At 46.4% G+C, this 17,463-nt stretch overlaps 1 protein-coding gene across 5 annotated transcripts in view; it reads right to left on the reverse strand.

Annotated features, from left to right (window-relative positions):
- Positions 1-8,926: 8,926 nt before the first annotated feature.
- The window catches only part of caskin2b (CASK interacting protein 2b), a 255,010-nt gene continuing 246,473 nt past the window's right edge, over positions 8,927-17,463 (reverse strand). For all 5 annotated transcript variants that reach the window (XM_078225315.1, XM_078225314.1, XM_078225317.1 and 2 more), the window contains 2 exons: positions 15,994-16,333; positions 8,927-13,862 (listed from right to left, as the gene is read on the reverse strand). In XM_078225315.1, the coding sequence (XP_078081441.1) occupies positions 13,769-13,862; positions 15,994-16,333 (434 nt within the window). In that variant the 3' untranslated portion in view covers positions 8,927-13,768. The remainder of the gene's footprint in view (positions 13,863-15,993; positions 16,334-17,463) is intronic.

Below are 17,463 nucleotides of genomic sequence, written 5' to 3' on the forward strand. Positions count from 1 at the left end.
ATTAGGCATCTTTTGTCATAGAGACTTACGAGGTTTCAGGTACTAGTTTAGCTGCCAACTGTTCAGGTGCCCCCCCATTTTCTGATAAGACTGTTGTAATTATGATCAAATTTTCCAGTTATCAAGGCCCTTCTCTCCAGCTTCCTTTGCCTCTCCTTGTTACTGTTCAATGTTTGAAACTATTTTATATTTCCAGAGAGAATCATGTCAACAATTGCACTAATATGGTGAGCACAAGAGATATCACTGCAATGTGTGTGCCAATAGGAGGTGTACACTTCTGCATGTATGAGGTCTGCAAATATCACCAAGTCGGTCTCTATTACTCTCATACCTTATTACACTGCATCACAGACTCTGTTTTCAGTAAAATTTAGCAGCACGTAGTGTGAAAAGCGGTACAAATGAAGAAGTTAGCACTAATGACACATCGTGATCATACAAGCACTTGTGTGTGTGAGAAATGTTACTTTTACCCAATGTGTAGTCAGTGAATTGCAGTAAGTTTGTATTTAGAATCTAGCAGGGAAGGGAGTGTTAGAGGTGGGAGCATTGCCTGCCTGCTCGCTCAGCAGATGTTTGTTAAACCTTGTGCATTACACACAAGCCTGTGGCAGTCTGTGTGCAAATCCTCACGTGCCAAATCCGATCTCCTGCAACACTCTTCAATTCCGTGATTATTTTAAAAATGATTTGCTTCTGCAAGACTGCATCAGTTCATCCCAAGACTATCACCATGCTCCTGTACTTCAATGTGACTGATGGTGTGGGTTTTTGTCTTTCAGGCAAGAAGCTAGGCATTCTTTGATAGTGAAGCTATTTTATGTGACAGTTCTGTAAGAATTCATCAGGTTTTATATTAAGATCCAGTATCTACTTGGTATGGCATTTTGTTGCATTATCATCACAATGTTGCAAGTGTTTCAATTAATTCTGAAACCCAACTTTTTCCCCTTTTGCCCCCCTGGATGCCCCTCGGGTGGTGTGAGGCAGATCCGAGCCCACCCCCTTCTCCCAAGTCAGTTTTTGACTGTACATGACACAGCAGACTGAGACAAAGTGCTGCTTGGATGTCATCTCCCAATACAGTGATGTCTCATCCAGGGAACTATCGTTTGCAATGCACCAGAGAGGCATAGTGACATCAATATTTAGGGTTTACACTTAAACAAGTCTGACCCTAAAATCTTTTCCTGAAGTACTGAAATATCACTGAAGACAGCATTCTGAGAGTTGTTTCGATGCCAGGGCAAAGTCAACCAGCTAAGTGACACCCACTCTCAAATTGTACCCAGGATTTGACTGAAAGTGTTCACAGGCAGCTGAAGTTCCTATTGGAGAGAGATTGTGCTATAATGTTCCTGATACATTGCCCTTATAAAATCTGCTGGCATCAGGTAAAATTATTAAGGTTTAATGCAACCAAAACCTAACTTTTAAATCCATAAATCCAACTGTACAGATACAGAGCCACTGAGATACTATGACAACCTCGACTATCCAAACTGGTACTGTCCGTTTCGCTTTGGTCAAAGGTTGTTCTGAGCACACAGTGGACATGGAGACGTAAATGTGAGAGAGGCTTTGCTTGGGTTCAAATTTGTGCTGGTATCACTTCAGAAAAACTCCCAGTGCTTCAGATCCCTATGTCCTCTAACTTGAGGCAAGCAGCCTAAAGTCCTTGTAGGCTAGTAATGCAGTGTGTAGACCACACTGCAGAAAGATACATGAGGCACATGCCCTCATGGAGAGCTTCCAGTTACCCCATGATATGGGAGTGGTGGTAGACCATGCATTGACATGCATTGTTTGCCTATTTGAAAAGGAGGCAGGGCAGATGGCCATTATCAGGAAGCCACTCGAGAGTAACACTGATAGCATTAGGAGGTCGCTGCCCTGGACTGGGCATCACTGTATTCTGGCCAGAGGCTGCAGTCTTTGTGGCAGGCCTTTGGTCCACCTCCACACAGTTTCCTGAAGTGAGAGACTGCATGTCTCTACACTGCTCCAACAATGCAAGCTGGAGCCTTTAGTTCAGAGCAGGGTTGGCCAGCTGGGATTTGGTTCTGGTGATAATCCCAGCAGAAAGAACTCTTAACTGGTACATCAGCAGGCAGGTCAAGTTATGTCCCATAAGTATAATCCAACTGAAGTGCCTCCCTATAATGTCGCCTGCAAATTAGTGTCTTGCATCAATTTGTTTTTAAACTATGAAATAAAATGTTAGGCTGTACAGGTTTTTATGTTTAAGAAGAGTTCCCCTTGTGTCACTGCAACACTTGGAAGCTAGTTATTCTGAGTTGTATGAGCATCTTGGGGTTAATTCCCCCCTCCCCGTCACTATTGCCCCATCAGAACACAGCATCTGACCTCTGCATACACTCCCACAATATCAGGGCTGGTGTAGGCAGCCCCTGACAGTAATAATAAGTGGCAGCCTTCAGCCTTCCTTCCTATGATGGGTCACATCAGCTCTGCAATGGACTGTGCTCCCCACTAAGCTGATCTTAGATGATTGGATTCGTAGAAAGTGAGAAAGTGAGAAAAGGAATTTAAGAATACTTGTACTTTGACAGGTTTACAACGAAGAGCAATGGTCAAGAAATGAGCCCTCTACTTCTGCCCTGCCCGTTACCTGCTAGCACATTAAAAATACCCTAACTTGTGATGAAAACACATTTTGTAAAAATGTTGAGAGGTTTTTTTTTACACAAGGATGATTTTGTGCTGTTCTATCATAGGGAAAAATTTTAGTGTGCCATTTTAAAACAAGCTGGTGTCGGGCATAGTGTTGAAACCATCTTGTAGGCAGTTCCATTCTACTGGTTATCTGCTACTGGCCTTTCTCATGTCAAACTTTGCAGAACCCAAGGACCACAGGATGGCCCATTCTAGTTATTCTTTGAGGTGAAATTCTGTGGTAAATGATACATGTATTGAAAGAGTTCTCTCTCTCGAATGTTAATTATATCTGTATTGACTGCTGGCCCCTCCTAAATCAAAGTCTTGACTCTTCACATGTACTTAATTATTTGAAAGATGTTTTGGTGCCAAAATGTTTCAAATGATTACCGCTACAATGAATTAGTGTACTCCCTGCTGTGTTTTGAGAAGATTTTGGATGCTGAAACTCTGCATTGGTTCAAAATTTCATCTCCAATTCTCTCATGCCCACTAGATTTGAATGAGTCAAAATAGATTGAAGATTGGCACAAAAACTCTGCCCACTGGTGGGTGTGAATATTGTCTGAAGTGCTAGCAATAGCACATCACTAAGACGTTTTTAACTTTTTAAATGGGTTGTCAGGTTTGAACAACTGAGCTTTTTACACCAGATAATCAGAATGTTCATTCTGCTCGATAGCAGAATCTGCCTGAATTTGTGAATAATAAGCCAACACATATCTCACGAATCTGAAAGGTAAGTACAGATCAGGGATGCTATGTAACCTATATATCTTTCCAAAAATAAACCCTACTTCTCTTCCCCACCCCACCCACCACAGGCCAATTATTATCAATCCCAGTGAGTTCAGTAATTTGTTCTTTGTTTTGCTGTCACTGCTTATAGAAAGTTAAATTTTTTAAGTTGCCCTCCGATTACAATTATGGTGGAGTTTCCTATACAAGGCCAGTCTGAATGCAAGATTATTTGTTTAAAAGCAGAGGTGAATCCTAAATGCTTGTTTTCCTTCATAGTTTCCCAAAGAGAGCCTTCCTCATTGGGATTGGTGATTAGCATGCTGCCACATCAAAGTCGCAACCACGTTTCTGGCCCACATTAACTTGCAAGTCCCAACACTTGATTTCCATCACTGAAAGTGCCAGCCATATCCTGGAATGGTATCGAGGCTTTGATTTAGTCATGGTGGATGAGAGACTCATCCCGATATGCAGTAATGCCACATATACAAACTTGATTCAGTGGCATTTTATAAATGTACATTGTGTAAAATGTTTAGAGATATTTAATAATGTTGACTGTTTTGTTTTTGAATTTTAGTATGATCAAAGCTTGTAACTTGTAAATATAAATTGCAATGGCAATAAATAGCATCTTTGTAGTGTTCTGTCTCCAGTTGATCAGCGTGGCAGTTTGCCTTGGTTTAGCTCTTCAGTCACAGCTTGTTAATCCTGGAATCCAGATTCAGAGGCCTCAATGATTTAATTTGCTTGGGGCTGTGTGGATCTTTCCATCACAATCAATGGTGCACATGGAAGCCTGAATGCATAACCGTTAGCATTTACAATGGCTGACTTAGCAGGCTGAGACACTGTAGCTCATTCCCCCTTTGCTGATCTAAATTGGTTTGCAGTCTGACTGCCTCATCCTTATTTTCAAATCCATGGCCTTGCTGCTCCCAATCTCTGTCACCACCTCCACTCCTCGGACCCTCCGAGACCTCAGCCCTCCTCCAATTCAGGTATCTTGCCATTCTCATCATTCCATAAATGGTTAGGCCCCAAGCTCTGGAATTCCTTCAGTAAATCTCTACCCTTCTCCAACCTTCTGACGGTCCTTACAACCAACCCCATTAACCAAACATGTGGACAGCTGTCCTATTATCTCTCAATTTTGAAAGAATGAGCAGCCGGAGTGGATCAATTTGAAGCCTTGAACCTGCTCTGCCATTCAGTAAGATCGTAGCTAATCTGATCCTGCCCTTAATACCATTTTCCTGTCTGACCCCCATAACCTTTGACTTGCACGCTGATCAAAAATCTGTCTAAACCTCAGCCTTGTATATTTTCAAGGACCAAGCCTTCTGAGGGAGAGAATTCCAAAGACCCCACTCCTCTCAGCGTCTTATTAAATGGGCTACCAGTTATTTTTAAACTGTGCTCCATAGTTCTAGATAGCCTCCACAAGTGGAAACGTCTGCTTAATGTCTACCGTCAGTCCCCTGAGAACCTGGTGTTTGAATAAGCTCACCTCCCATTAACTCCATTGGCCTCTTTTAGGTCCAACCTATTCGACCTTTCCTCCTAAGCCAACCCCTTCATCCTAAGAGTCAGCCTTCTGTGAAATGGACTTGGTGTCAAATGTAGATTGAGGCTCTTGTGAAACACATAGAAACTTTCTTTTAACTACATTCGAGGCACTATATAAATGCAAGTTGTTCTGAGTGTTATTTTAGAGCCCTACTGGTGAGGTTAAATAGTTTCCAGCACAATCTTCATGTGGTTTCATAGAAGTCTGTGTAATTAATGGTTTTTCAGTAGCACTGACTGAAACCTCATTGGCAAAGCAGTCCAGCAGAGTAATTCACTGTGTTGCACATTGGTGAACTGACAGTGCTTCCTGCAAACAGTGGAACAAATTCGCTAGAATGAGAGAACTTTGCCCACTGTAAACGAATGCAGATAATCCTCACCCAAAAGCAGTTCCCGCTGCTTAATCTCTGAATCTAGGCAGTAAGGAACAGCGTGTCTGCAGTGTATCCATAATGAACCTGCCAGGTAGAAAGGATTAGGTCATGGAGGGATTTGAACACAAGGATGCGAATTTGAAAATGATGTCCGTGCACTGGGAACTAATGTAGGTGAGCAAGCATGGGGCTGATAGGTGGGTGGGATTTGGTACAAGTAATAGAGGGAGCAGAGTTTTGAATGACTATGTTTAGTGGAGGGCTGATCAGGAGCAGATGGGACATCTCCAGCACCAATCCCCATTTCCCTGGGACATTTATATAGTTCATGTATCAAGTAGTTCCCTCTTCCTGTTGGGAATAACTGTGCCTGCCACCACCTCCATAAGGTCCATGAAATCAGGATGTCGCTACACAGGATAATGATCAGCCTTTTATTCAATCTTGGTGTTCTGTTATAGGTTTGCATCTTGATTTTGCAATATGTGAAAGAAGAGGTGAGGGGTGGGGAAGAGGGAAATGCTAAGTCTGATTCCCCAATCCACACCAATCTCAGCCAGGATGTTTGTCATCCTTCTATCACGGGAGATGATGGACTGCACCCAAGGTGTACATCAGTTCTGTATTGAACACCGTCTGCTGTGGCTGTAGAGGCTGATTCATGTGTGACAGCCCTTCCATAGCTAACACATGAATAGCATTGGCCTGAGGGCAATTGATAATTTCTCCTTCTGACAGGCTCTCTTTTCTGCTTGGACTTTTGATGCTTGGACAGCTCCAGAGTCTCCATACAGTTTGCCCAGCACTGCACCCTGAGAGGACACCACAACTCTATCAGGAAGAGGGTACACATATTACAATTGGAAATATATCTTGCACCTGATTAAAGTCCAGTGATGCTTATGGCAAGTGGGGTGTGTGCACATTAGAGCAGTTTGGAGTTTGGTTCAAACCTGATAGCCCCCATGTGGTTGAAAGGCCTACTAATGCTTACTCAAGAAGACTACCTGTGTGAGATAGCCAAGGGAACTGTAGCCCAGTATGGGTCAGCAACCTTCAGGGGCGAAGGGCATCTTAGTGGAGGTTACACTGCAAGGATTAAATCATAAGCCAGATCACTCAGAAAAAATGCCATTATTGACAAACCAACCAGAGAATTCGGATGATTGTGAGATCTGCTGAGTTGAGAAGGTCAGGAATATGTTGCTTGATAGCCATTTGCCATTCGCAAACAGTGGGCCTGATTTTACCATTTGAGTCTAAGTGCTGAATCTGGGCGTCAAATAGATCCGAGCCCGGAATCCTCTTTCCAGCGCGCCTATATGCGTTTTGCCAGCTCCGGTCCGATCCGTGCTGTGGGCAGGGCTTAGCGCTGGCGGACCGATCGGAGCTCTGAACTGCGCATGCGCAGTTCGAAAAAAATCTGACAGAGCGCGCCCGGGCGCGAAAGAAGTTTTGGTAAAATCGGGCCCAGTATCTCACGCTTAGCCTCCGTTATTTTGAACAGCTAAATTCTGGTAAATACCTCATTAACACCATGATAATCATTAGCACTATGCCACTCAATCTTAGAATGCCTAAAATTAGCAATGTATATTGTGAAATGATGATAATTGGTCAGGAATTAGGGTGTGTTACCTTATTCAATCGATAACATAGCAGGGAAACAATAGATGAGGGTGCAAGCAAGAATTTCTTCCTTACTGAACATGTTGGGGAGTAAAGGATTTAATCAGTAACAGTACTCCTGAGATATCTGATTTCCATGTGGGAAATTCACAGCTACTTGGCCGATCGTTGACACTGCACAGCTCCCAGGGTAAATAACAGTATGGGTGTGAAGATACACCCACAACAACTAACAAGCTGGAATCTAATTAAAGATTTTGGGTGGTTTATATATGGATTAATGGATAGCATTGCATGAGGTACTGACTGGCAGTTAATTGAGGTGTTGTCGAACCAATGTTCAGGTGATTTATAGATGGAATGACCCTTGAGTGTGTCTCTGGAGCTGGTGGTTGCTGGCAGCCGGGGGTCTCTGGCAGCCGAGGGTCTCTGGCAGCCGGGGGTCTCTGGCAGTTGGGGGTCTCCATGCCTTATGAAGTTTAGCAGCATTGCTTTTTCAGTTAGATGTCTTAACATTAGCTGGGCAGTATTTCTATTAGTCACCACACCACTGTGTTCACACTGGGCAGGCAGCGACAGTATTAATGATTCTCTCTGGCACCTTGCGTGCACAATGCACTCCGTAATATTTCTAAGGTGCTACAGACATCAGAAACAAGCCTTAAAATAGCTGCAACAAACAGCTTGTGGTTTATTTTCACCCTCTTGGCTTGGCAGTGATTAGGCACAAAATGGTGCCTCTAACTTTGCCTTCCGTTCGCTGCCAACCCTCCTACAAAAGGGGCTTACCTCCAAGGGTTCAGAGTCGCTGTGTGATGTGGACACCGGGTATGTGTGCCATAAATCTTCCAAATTCCTGCGGCGTGGCTGCACAATCCATCAGTTCCAGAATCCAAACAACCAGGGTGGCTGGAAGCTGGCCCTGCACTGTCTCAAGACCTCAATGTGACAGGAAGGGCGGAGGAGAGGGGGAGGGGAGGGGAGGGGAGGGGGAGGGGAGGGGAGGGGGAGAGGGGAGTGGGGTGGGGGGAGAGGGGAGTGGGGTGGGGGGAGAGGGGAGTGGGGTGGGGGGAGAGGGGAGTGGGGTGGGGGGAGAGGGGAGTGGGGTGGGGGGAGTGGGGAGGGGAGGGGGAGGGGAGGGGGAGGGGAGGGGGGGAGCGGGTGGGTGGGTGTGGAGGCATTAAACGGGTGAGTCGTTTGAGTTATGAGGAGAGGCTGGATAGACTGGGACTTTTCTCTCTGGAGCGTAGAAGGCTGAGGGGTGACCTTATAGAAGTCTATGAAATAATGAGGGCATAGATCAGCTAGATAGTCAACATCTTTTCCCAAAGGTAGGAGAGTCTAAAACCAGAGGGGCATAGGTTTAAAGTGAGAGGGGAGAGATACAAAAGGGTCCAGAGGGGCAATTTTTTCACACACAGGGTGGTGGGTATCTGGAACAAGCTGCCCCAGGCAGTAGTAGAAGCGGGTACAATTTTGTCATTAAAAAAAGCGTTTAGACAGTTACATGGGTAAGATGGGTATAGCGGGATATGGACCAACTGCGGGCAATTGGGACTAGCTTAGGGGTTTAAAAAAAAGGGTGGCATGGACAAGTTGGGCCGAAGCGCCTGTTTCCATGCTGTAAACCTCTATGACTATAAACCCCTCATCTCTGGAATCAATCTAGTGAACCTCCTCTGAACTGCCTCCAATGCCACTACATCTTTCCTCAAATAAGGGGACCAAAACTGTATGGGACTGTGCGGGTTACAGGGGCAGAGAATTGGGCATCACTGCCAAGCCCAGATGCCCTCACTCTTACCTGCCGGGGTCATTCCTGAGTAATGGGACATGATGTAGTGACTGTTATAGTGGACATTCATGATGCAACTGACAGAACTCACACAAGCACAGAAAAAAGAAATAACAAGTGATCCAGACCAAAGTGAAATCAACCACTGTTCTTAATCCAGTCCATCAATTTCATTTCTCAATCCTCAACAATAACTTACATTTTATATCGTTTCAGCCAAGCAGATAAAAATTAAACAGTGCTTGATCACACAGAGTGTTAGAAATTTCAGAATAAACTATTGAACACATTTTGTATTAATAATACACAAGTCAGTAAGTTGTAATTTACAAAGATCAAGCTTTTACATTGTTTAGAACATTCTCGATTCTATCGTCCTATTGTGCCTTTGCTGTGTTCTCCATGATTTTTGGACAAATCTCTCTCAGCAGATCAGAGATCTGCTCCTAAATCCAGTGTAGCCCCCATCTCCTCGGTCCCTATTGTCACTATTTCTCTGACTAGAGTATTTGGTACTTTATAGAGAGAGAGAAAAGAAAATCTGTTTCAAAATATATATAAATATATTCTCCAAGATGGGAGCAGGTAGTTATTTACATAATCAAATCTGCAGTTGGAAATTTTGCTGGATCACCCTATATTACCATGGTGACATAATACATAGCGGTTCGTACGCAGTGTTCCACCGTGACAATACGACGGAATCTAGTGTTTGTCTATGGGGCCCTCCTGGTTGGCACGTGCCACAGTGAAAGTTGGGCACTGCGTCCTATAGGTAAGCGATGCCAGTCACCAGTTGGTGCTGGGTGCCAGGGTGTGTTTGATGAGCAGAGAAACACAGAGAGCAACAGACTGACAGAACCACCAACGCTTATATATCTGGTCATTGTCTTGTTGCTGTTAGTGGGAGCTTGCTGTGTGTAGTTTAGCTGCCACGTTTTCCCATAACAGTGACTATCATTCAGAAAGAACTGAAAATGACTGTAAAGAGCGTGGGCCATCCGGGTGCTTTCGAAATACTCATTCTTACTTGGCAGTTTTAGAAAGGCTAGATGGCCACTACTCCATACTAACGATATAAACCTGTCTGAAGTCACTAATACTGAATTAGATTGGATCTAGGTAATGCTAAAAATCCATCTCATGGATTTACGGTGGGTTTTTGTGACAATGTGTGATAATAGCAGCATGTGGCTGGATGAGGCAACGGAGGGCAGCCACCTCTCACATTCAATGATTGTTGAATGAAGGGAACCGGGATATTGATTTCCTATCGTGTAATGCATGCTGGGGACTTACAACCCGTCTCACCTCCAGCTAGGGAAATCTTACAGGAAATGTATCAGAGGCAGTTTTAACACAGTATGGACCCAGCTGTAAAGTCAAATCCGGCACTGTTGCTTGGGGGAACCTTGTTCAGTGCAGAGCGTTTTGCATTTGCCTACGAGACAGCAGTGAGTCTTCTTTAAAAGGGATTTCTGAGTTGCAAAGTGCTTTGCGACATCCAAGACATGGTATGAACGTAGTTGTGATGAGGACGCTGGATAACAGCTAGTCTCACTCACACAGTAAGTACAGAGGGAGCAATTGGGTGTGGGGAGCTAATTGATGCACAGACATCTGTTCATGTCTGGAATTTGCTCCTTCCCAGTTTCTAACATTAATGCCCATTAAATGGGGTGGGCAAACATGCAACCATCACGATTTCTGAAGTAGGTGGCATGGTTATTGGTGTAGAACTTGCACGTCCTGGGTGACCCTCCATAAAGGGATTGTTCTCAACAGTCATCACATTGCAAAGCATTTCACTGAGAGTGGCGGGTTTTGAAAAGCAGAATCTGTCTCTGTGGCATGGGAAGAGTCAGGGGTGGAGTGGGGTGCTGATAATGCCACCATCTCTCCACCAGCTGAGGTAGTTATACTGAATTGGATTCTGTTGTTACCCTATTCAGAACCTTTTCCCACTGATTGTTATTAGAAACCACAGTGGGTGAGGGTTGGGGGGGTGTTGCGTATGTGGTGTCTGTCGCTTTATGACACGAGGGTATGTCACAATGTACTGTAAGTATAGGGCACTCCTGCCTAAAACTCCTTGTTCTTCCTGCAGCTATCACTGTGTCTAGCCTGGCAATAGCTCCTGAGCCTCACCACCACCATAGCATGTAGCATTGAGGAAGGAGCAGCGCTCTGAAAGCTCGTGATTCCAAATAAACCTGTTGGACTTTAACCTAGTGTTGTGAGACTTCTTACTGTGCCCACCCCAGTCCAACACCGTTCTCCACATCATGCCTACTATCGAAAATTATACATCTGAAGGAGACCATTCAGTCCATTGTACCTGTGCCAGATCTTTGGAAGATTAATGCAATTAGTCTCACCCAGTCCCCATAACTCTGTACTTCTTAAATTCCTTCTTGAAACTTATGATTGAATCTGCTTCCACCTCCCTTTCAGGCAGCACCTTCCAGATCATAACAACTCACTGTGTCAAAAACAAACACATTCTCCACTCCCCAGTTCTTTTGCCAATTATTTTAAATCTATGCCCTCTGGTTATTGCCCCTCTTACCAGTGGAAGCAATTTCTCCCCATTCAAGCTATCAAATTCCCAGCTAATGTCTTGGAAAAGGTTGGGACATTCCACCTCAGACACCTGGTGGACTGAGGCCAGGGGATTCCTAAAATTGAATGTTCCCAGGTCTCAGTCCAAATGTCATTGAGGATCCCTATCTGCATGTCTGGCTCAGAGGGATCTTTGGCAGCAAATTTAGCCAAACTCGCGGCTGGTGAGTGAGAGTGGATTTGGTGGTCTCCCCATCTCATTCTCCACTGTTTTTATAATTTACCAGCACTCAGTGTGTAACGAACATGAAGAATGGCAACTGAAGCATGGGGGTGGCGGCCAGTGGGAATTGAAACCCAGCAACTATCGGGAGGAAATGGGAATTTAAAAACAGCGCAGATAAGTGAAAGTCCACTGGCTGATGACTCCTTTCCTCCAAGGCATCCCAGAAACTGGAATCTTTACCATTAGAAGCATGTTTGGCATCACTGGAGTTGTTCACACTAGGGTTGTACCGACCCAGTTTAAATGTTGAGCTTGGCACAATAGCCTGAAATCATCCTGCAGCAACGGACACAGGTGCACACGCTACACAGGTGCACACATACAACATACGTGCTATACAAGTGTGCGCGCGCACACACACATCCCTTACCAGCCACACACACACACCAGAAAAGGCACATAAACTGCCTCTATAGATAGAGTTGGAGTTGAGATGTAGGAGATATGTGGAGATCCTGTGACCAAATCGAGTTTGATGTTGATAAACAGAACATTGCACACGGTGTAAATATCCTTCTATCCATCATTTCCACGGTTTTTAGAAAGATATGTTTCTCTGTGTTGCAAGTTTCAGGGTGTCCACACACAAATTATTTCATGATTACCTTGTGAAATACTGAACTGTGAATTAAATATGTGTATAAGATGCACCCCTCCTCTGGGAGCGAGGGGCGGGGGGGGGGGGGGGGAGAGAGTAACGGCCGACAATAACTGGAATGTCCGACAACAGTGATTCACTGGGAATGATTCTGTGCACCATACTAAGATTATGGTATCCCTCATTGAGGTCGCAGAGATTTTGTGTCCTCGTTTCCTGTTTTAAATGTCTCACGTCTGGACCATGCGCTGTTTGGTCAATACGTTAGTGGCAGCTCCTGTCCCTCAGAGTGTTGGTGTTACGGTGACTGACACTGATCTCCCTGGCAATCCATGGTCTAAGGCGATACAACACGGGGCGGGAGGAGTTGACAGACGCCCATCATCACAAATCCACGAGGAATGAGCTCCTGGGGGGATCAGGGGGTTTGGATTGCCCTGAACCTGTGTAACCAGCATATGGCAGAGGCATCACGGACATGAGGTCTGGCCTCCTCCTCTGAATCTCTGAGGCTGGGCTCTGTGCCAGAGTTTGGTACAAACGAGACACAAGTTTGCATCTTCTGGAATATACCTGCCTGGGCTCACAGCAATAACTTGCACCTTTACTGTGGTAAAAATGTCCCAACAGTGTTTCACAAGAGTATGGCCAGAAATCACACTGTGGCCTTTCCACTTGGCTGCAGTTGAGATGCTGAGACTTCCTGCAGTGCTAATCTGCACCTGAAAGTAAGTGTGAATCTTCTCCAAGAAATCTGCGCCGTCTCCGTGTTGTCTGCCCATCGAAGCGACAGAATCTCCCGGGGCCTTGTAAAAACAATTAGGCTTGAGGAAGTAGGATTTAGTCTGTGGAACATTTTGAGAGACGCAGGTCCAGTGAGTCAGGTCCACTGTAAGGAAAGTGCTGTGTTGTAGGCTGAATCACTTGGAATGCCAACCTGTCCAATTGGCCCACTGGTATGAGGGGAGGAAGTGGCTCTCGCCCTGGGAGAGCTGGATCCACTGTGACTGGCCGTGTAACGAGTGCCTTTATGAGTCTTTAGTGATAGTGGATTGAAGATCATTGCCTCATATGACTAAAGGTGAATCGTCTCTTCATTGGGGGGGGGTCCCGAGCCTACATTTTGTGCTTTAACTCATTTAAGTGCTTATTGCAGCATTCAGCAGAAGCTGAGGGGAGGGAAATATATACATGTTTAAAAAAAGAATGCAATAGACTTCAGTCTCTGTCTCTGTGCAGCTAGCTCTCGCCAGGGTCACAATCTCTTACTGGCAGCAGCTTCTGTCCGAACTTTATTGTGGGGTGCGGCACTTAAAGCCCCATCTCACCCACCCCTATCAAATCAGGTGCAGCAAAGGTCGATCGATTCAATAACCTGCTTTTGCCGCAGGTTTTAACGACATGGGATTTCCGGGAGCTTTCTGCAGGCACCCTGGGTGACCTGTGGCATGGAAGGTTACACTGGGGTCATTCCCATTGGGGCTGAAGGGGGACAATGTCGGCATTGTGCCACGGTGGCTCCATGGGGCTCAGTCCAACATGGCATCCAGCTGGTCAGCCAGGTCGTCAAACATACTCCCGATATCGTCCAGAATGTTGCCAGCCGACTTCACGGAAATGGAGCTGTGGGTGTGTCCGAGGGGGGAGGGTTTAAAGGAAAAGAACAAAACAACAAGACAGGATTAGATACTGACAGAAACAATGCTGGGGACTCAACACTTACAATCTATACCAACACCTTAGACTCAGAGAGTAACATATCCATGCTGCAAAGCTAGGTGGGAATGTAGGCTGTGAGGAGAACACAGAGAAACAGCCAGGGAAGTGAGAGGGCAACAAAGTGGCTGGAAGAGTATAACGTGGGGGAAGCCTGAGGTGATTCATTTCGGTCATTAGAATAGAAAAGTAGATTTTTTTTAATAAGGCATGAAACTTTAGGGGTGGCACGGTGGCACAGCGTTAACACTGCTGCCTCAGAGCGCCGAGGACTCCGGTTAGATTCCAGCCTCAGGTCACTGTCTGTGCGGAGTTTGCACGTTCTCCCCGTGTCTGTGTGGGTTTCCTCCGGGTGCTCCGGTTTCCTCCCACAGTCCCAAGCTGTGCAGGTTAAATGGATTGGCCATGGTAAGTTGCCCTTTAGTGTCCCAAAATGTGTAGTTTAGAGGGATTGGAGGGATGAATGTGTGGGGTTTTAGGGATAGGGCCTGGGTGAGATGCTCTGTCAGAGAGTCGGTGTAGACTCGATGGGCCAAATGGCCTCTGCTGCACTGTAGGAATTCTATGAGACTACCTCTGGAATACTGTGTGTAGTTTTGGTCTCAGTATTTGAGGAAGGATAGACTTGCCTTGGAGCTGGTCCAACGAAAGCCCATTAGTTGGGTTGCTGGGATGAGAGGGTTGTTCTATATATGGTGAGATGCTGTGTAAATTGGGCCTGTACTCTCTGGACAGGGGGTGATCTCGTTAAACCATGCTGGATTCTGAAGGAGCTTGACAGGGTGTACTCCGAGAGGTTGTTACCCCCAGCTGGGTAATCTGAGAGCACAATCTCTGGATAAGGGGTTAATCATTCAGGACTGATTTATGGATAAATGCATTCACTCAGAGGGTGGTGAATCTTTGAAATTGTCTATACCAGGGGTGATGGATGCTCCATCACTGAATATAGTCAGGACTGAGATTGATAGATTTTTGATCGCTCAGGGATTCACAGCATGTGGGGTGTGGATGCTAATGTGGAGTGGAGACAGATACAGTATGACTGGATTGATTTGGAGCAGACCCGAGGGGCCGAATAGTCCACTTCTGCTCCTATCCCTTAGGCTCTTAGGAAAATGTTGGAAATACACAGAGGGACGGTCAGCATTGGGAGAGGTTCCAGTCTTCAGACAGTGTGATCAAACTCTGAAAGGCAAGCAGGAATCTTTAGAGACTGGAAGACGGAGTGTGAGGTAGATGTAGGCAAGATATATCCACCTGTGGGACACCCAAAATTAGTTCAGGACTAATCTGATAGGGAATTCAGGAGAAACGTCTTTATCCCGGGACTGGTTAGAACGTGGAACTTGCTACCACAGGAGTGGTTGAGGTGGATAACGTGGGTTTATTTATTAGTGTCACAAGTAGGTTTACATTAACACTGCAATGAAGTTACTGTGAAAATCCCCTAGCCGCCACACTCCGGCGCTTGTTCAGGTACACTGAGGGAGAATTTAGCATGGCTAACGTACCTAACCCGCACATCTTTCGGACTGTGGGAGGAAACCAGAGCACCTGGAGGAAACCCACGCAGACACGGGGAGAACATGCAGACTCCGCACAGACAGTGACCCAAGCCGGGAATTGAACCCGGGTCCCTGGCGCTGTGAGGCAGCAGTGCTAACCACTGTGCCACCCAAAGGTGCCTTTAAGGTAAAGGTAGATAAATTCATGAAGGAGGAATGGTTAGAAGCATAGACTGTTCGGGTGAGATGAAGAGGGATAGGAGAATGGCTCATGTGGAACATCAACACTAGCATGGAGCAGGTGGCTGAATGGCCTGTTTCTGTGCTGATCATTTTATGTATTTCGATGTAACTTATCCCCAGTTGTCACCCATTCCTTTGTGTTGGTTTCTCACCCCTTAGCCCAGCCCATTAACTGCCTCCCTGCGATGGGCTGATTTGTGGATATGTTCCCTCAATATAGAGTATTCATGCAGTAAGCACTGCAGCAGCCGGTAGAGAGGTGACGCTTGCTGCTAATGGTTACTCACACATCATTGCCATTGTCCTCCTGGGTGAGTTTCTGTTCCACTGCATGAAGAGCAGCCTCCAGCGAGGTGCTGGTCTGTTCCAGTCGCTGCTGAGCCAGGGCTGTCTCCGCTGCAGGCTTTATGGGCGCTCCTCCCATCAGCCCCACTTTCCCAACAACCCGGCCTGTGGGCACGGAGGCGTGCCCGGACCCCAGCTGCTGCAAGGGGCGTGGGGATCCTGCCAGGCTGCCACCCTGCAGAGCCCTGCTCGCTTTGGGACTGGCGAACGGCAGCCCTCGCGCCAGCGTAGACTTTGGGGAGACGGGCGGTGTGGAGAAGGCAGGCTGGTTTTGGCAGGCTTCTGAAAAGAAAGGGCAAAATAAAACAATTTACTTTTCAAAATCAAAGTTTAAGGACGCACCTTTCACTGATCTCCCACACACAGGATAGGCTGAGCACAGTCACCTTGCTCCCACAGATAACACAAACCACAAATTTGCACACAATAAGATCTCTGTTCCAAGGGTATCGGTTCAGGGACAGGACACCGGGGAGAACCTTCCTCTCTACCTCAGAATAATGCCTGTGGGATCTTTCACACCCACCTGGCATGGCAGCTCGAGTCTGGGTTTAACCTTTCACCTGAAACATGCTGCATCCGACAGTGCAGCGCTCCCTCAGCACTGACCCTCTGACAGTGCGGCACTCCCTCAGCACTGACCCTCTGACAGTGCAGCACTCCCTCACAACTGACCCTCAGACAGTGCAGCACTCCCTCAGCACTGACCCTCTAATAGTGCAGCACTCCCTCAGTACTGACCCTTTGACAGTGCAGCACTCCCTCAGTACTGACCCTTTGACAGTGCAGCACTCCCTCAGTACTGACCCTTTGACAGTGCAGCACTCCCTCAGTACTGACCCTCTGACAGTGCAGCACTCCCTCAGCACTGACCCTCTGACAGTGCAGCACTCCCTCAGCACTGACCCTCTGACAATGCAGCACTCCCTCAGTACTGACCCTCGGACAGTGCAGCACTCCCTCAGTACTGACCCTCTGACAGTGTGGCACTCCCTCAGTACTGACCCTCTGACAGTGTGGCACTCCCTCAGTACTGACCCTCTGACAGTGTGGCACTCCCTCTGTACTGCACTGCAGTGTCAGTTGAGGCGCCCAATTCTCTAGAGCAAGAATTGAACATTCAGCGTGTTTCTTAAGAGTCTACGAGATAGGAGTAGGAGTGGACCATTCGGCCCTTCGAGCTCCGATTCAATCCAGTCATATGAAAGTTCAGGCAATGAGTGTTCGCCGGCTATTGGACTGTGGAACCCTAAATTAACCTGCGCTCAGCCTGACAGCCTTTACCCACCATATGCAGGTATGAGGTTTGACTGACCAGCTTGGAGGCACTGAGGCAAATGGTTTCACTCCCATTGCGATTCAGCCGAGTGTGGCCTCAGCCTTGAAGCCTTTGGGTCTGTAATGATCTAGCG

The sequence above is a fragment of the Mustelus asterias genome, chromosome 12 (assembly GCF_964213995.1).
Source record: "Mustelus asterias chromosome 12, sMusAst1.hap1.1, whole genome shotgun sequence".
Lineage (NCBI taxonomy): Eukaryota > Metazoa > Chordata > Chondrichthyes > Carcharhiniformes > Triakidae > Mustelus > Mustelus asterias.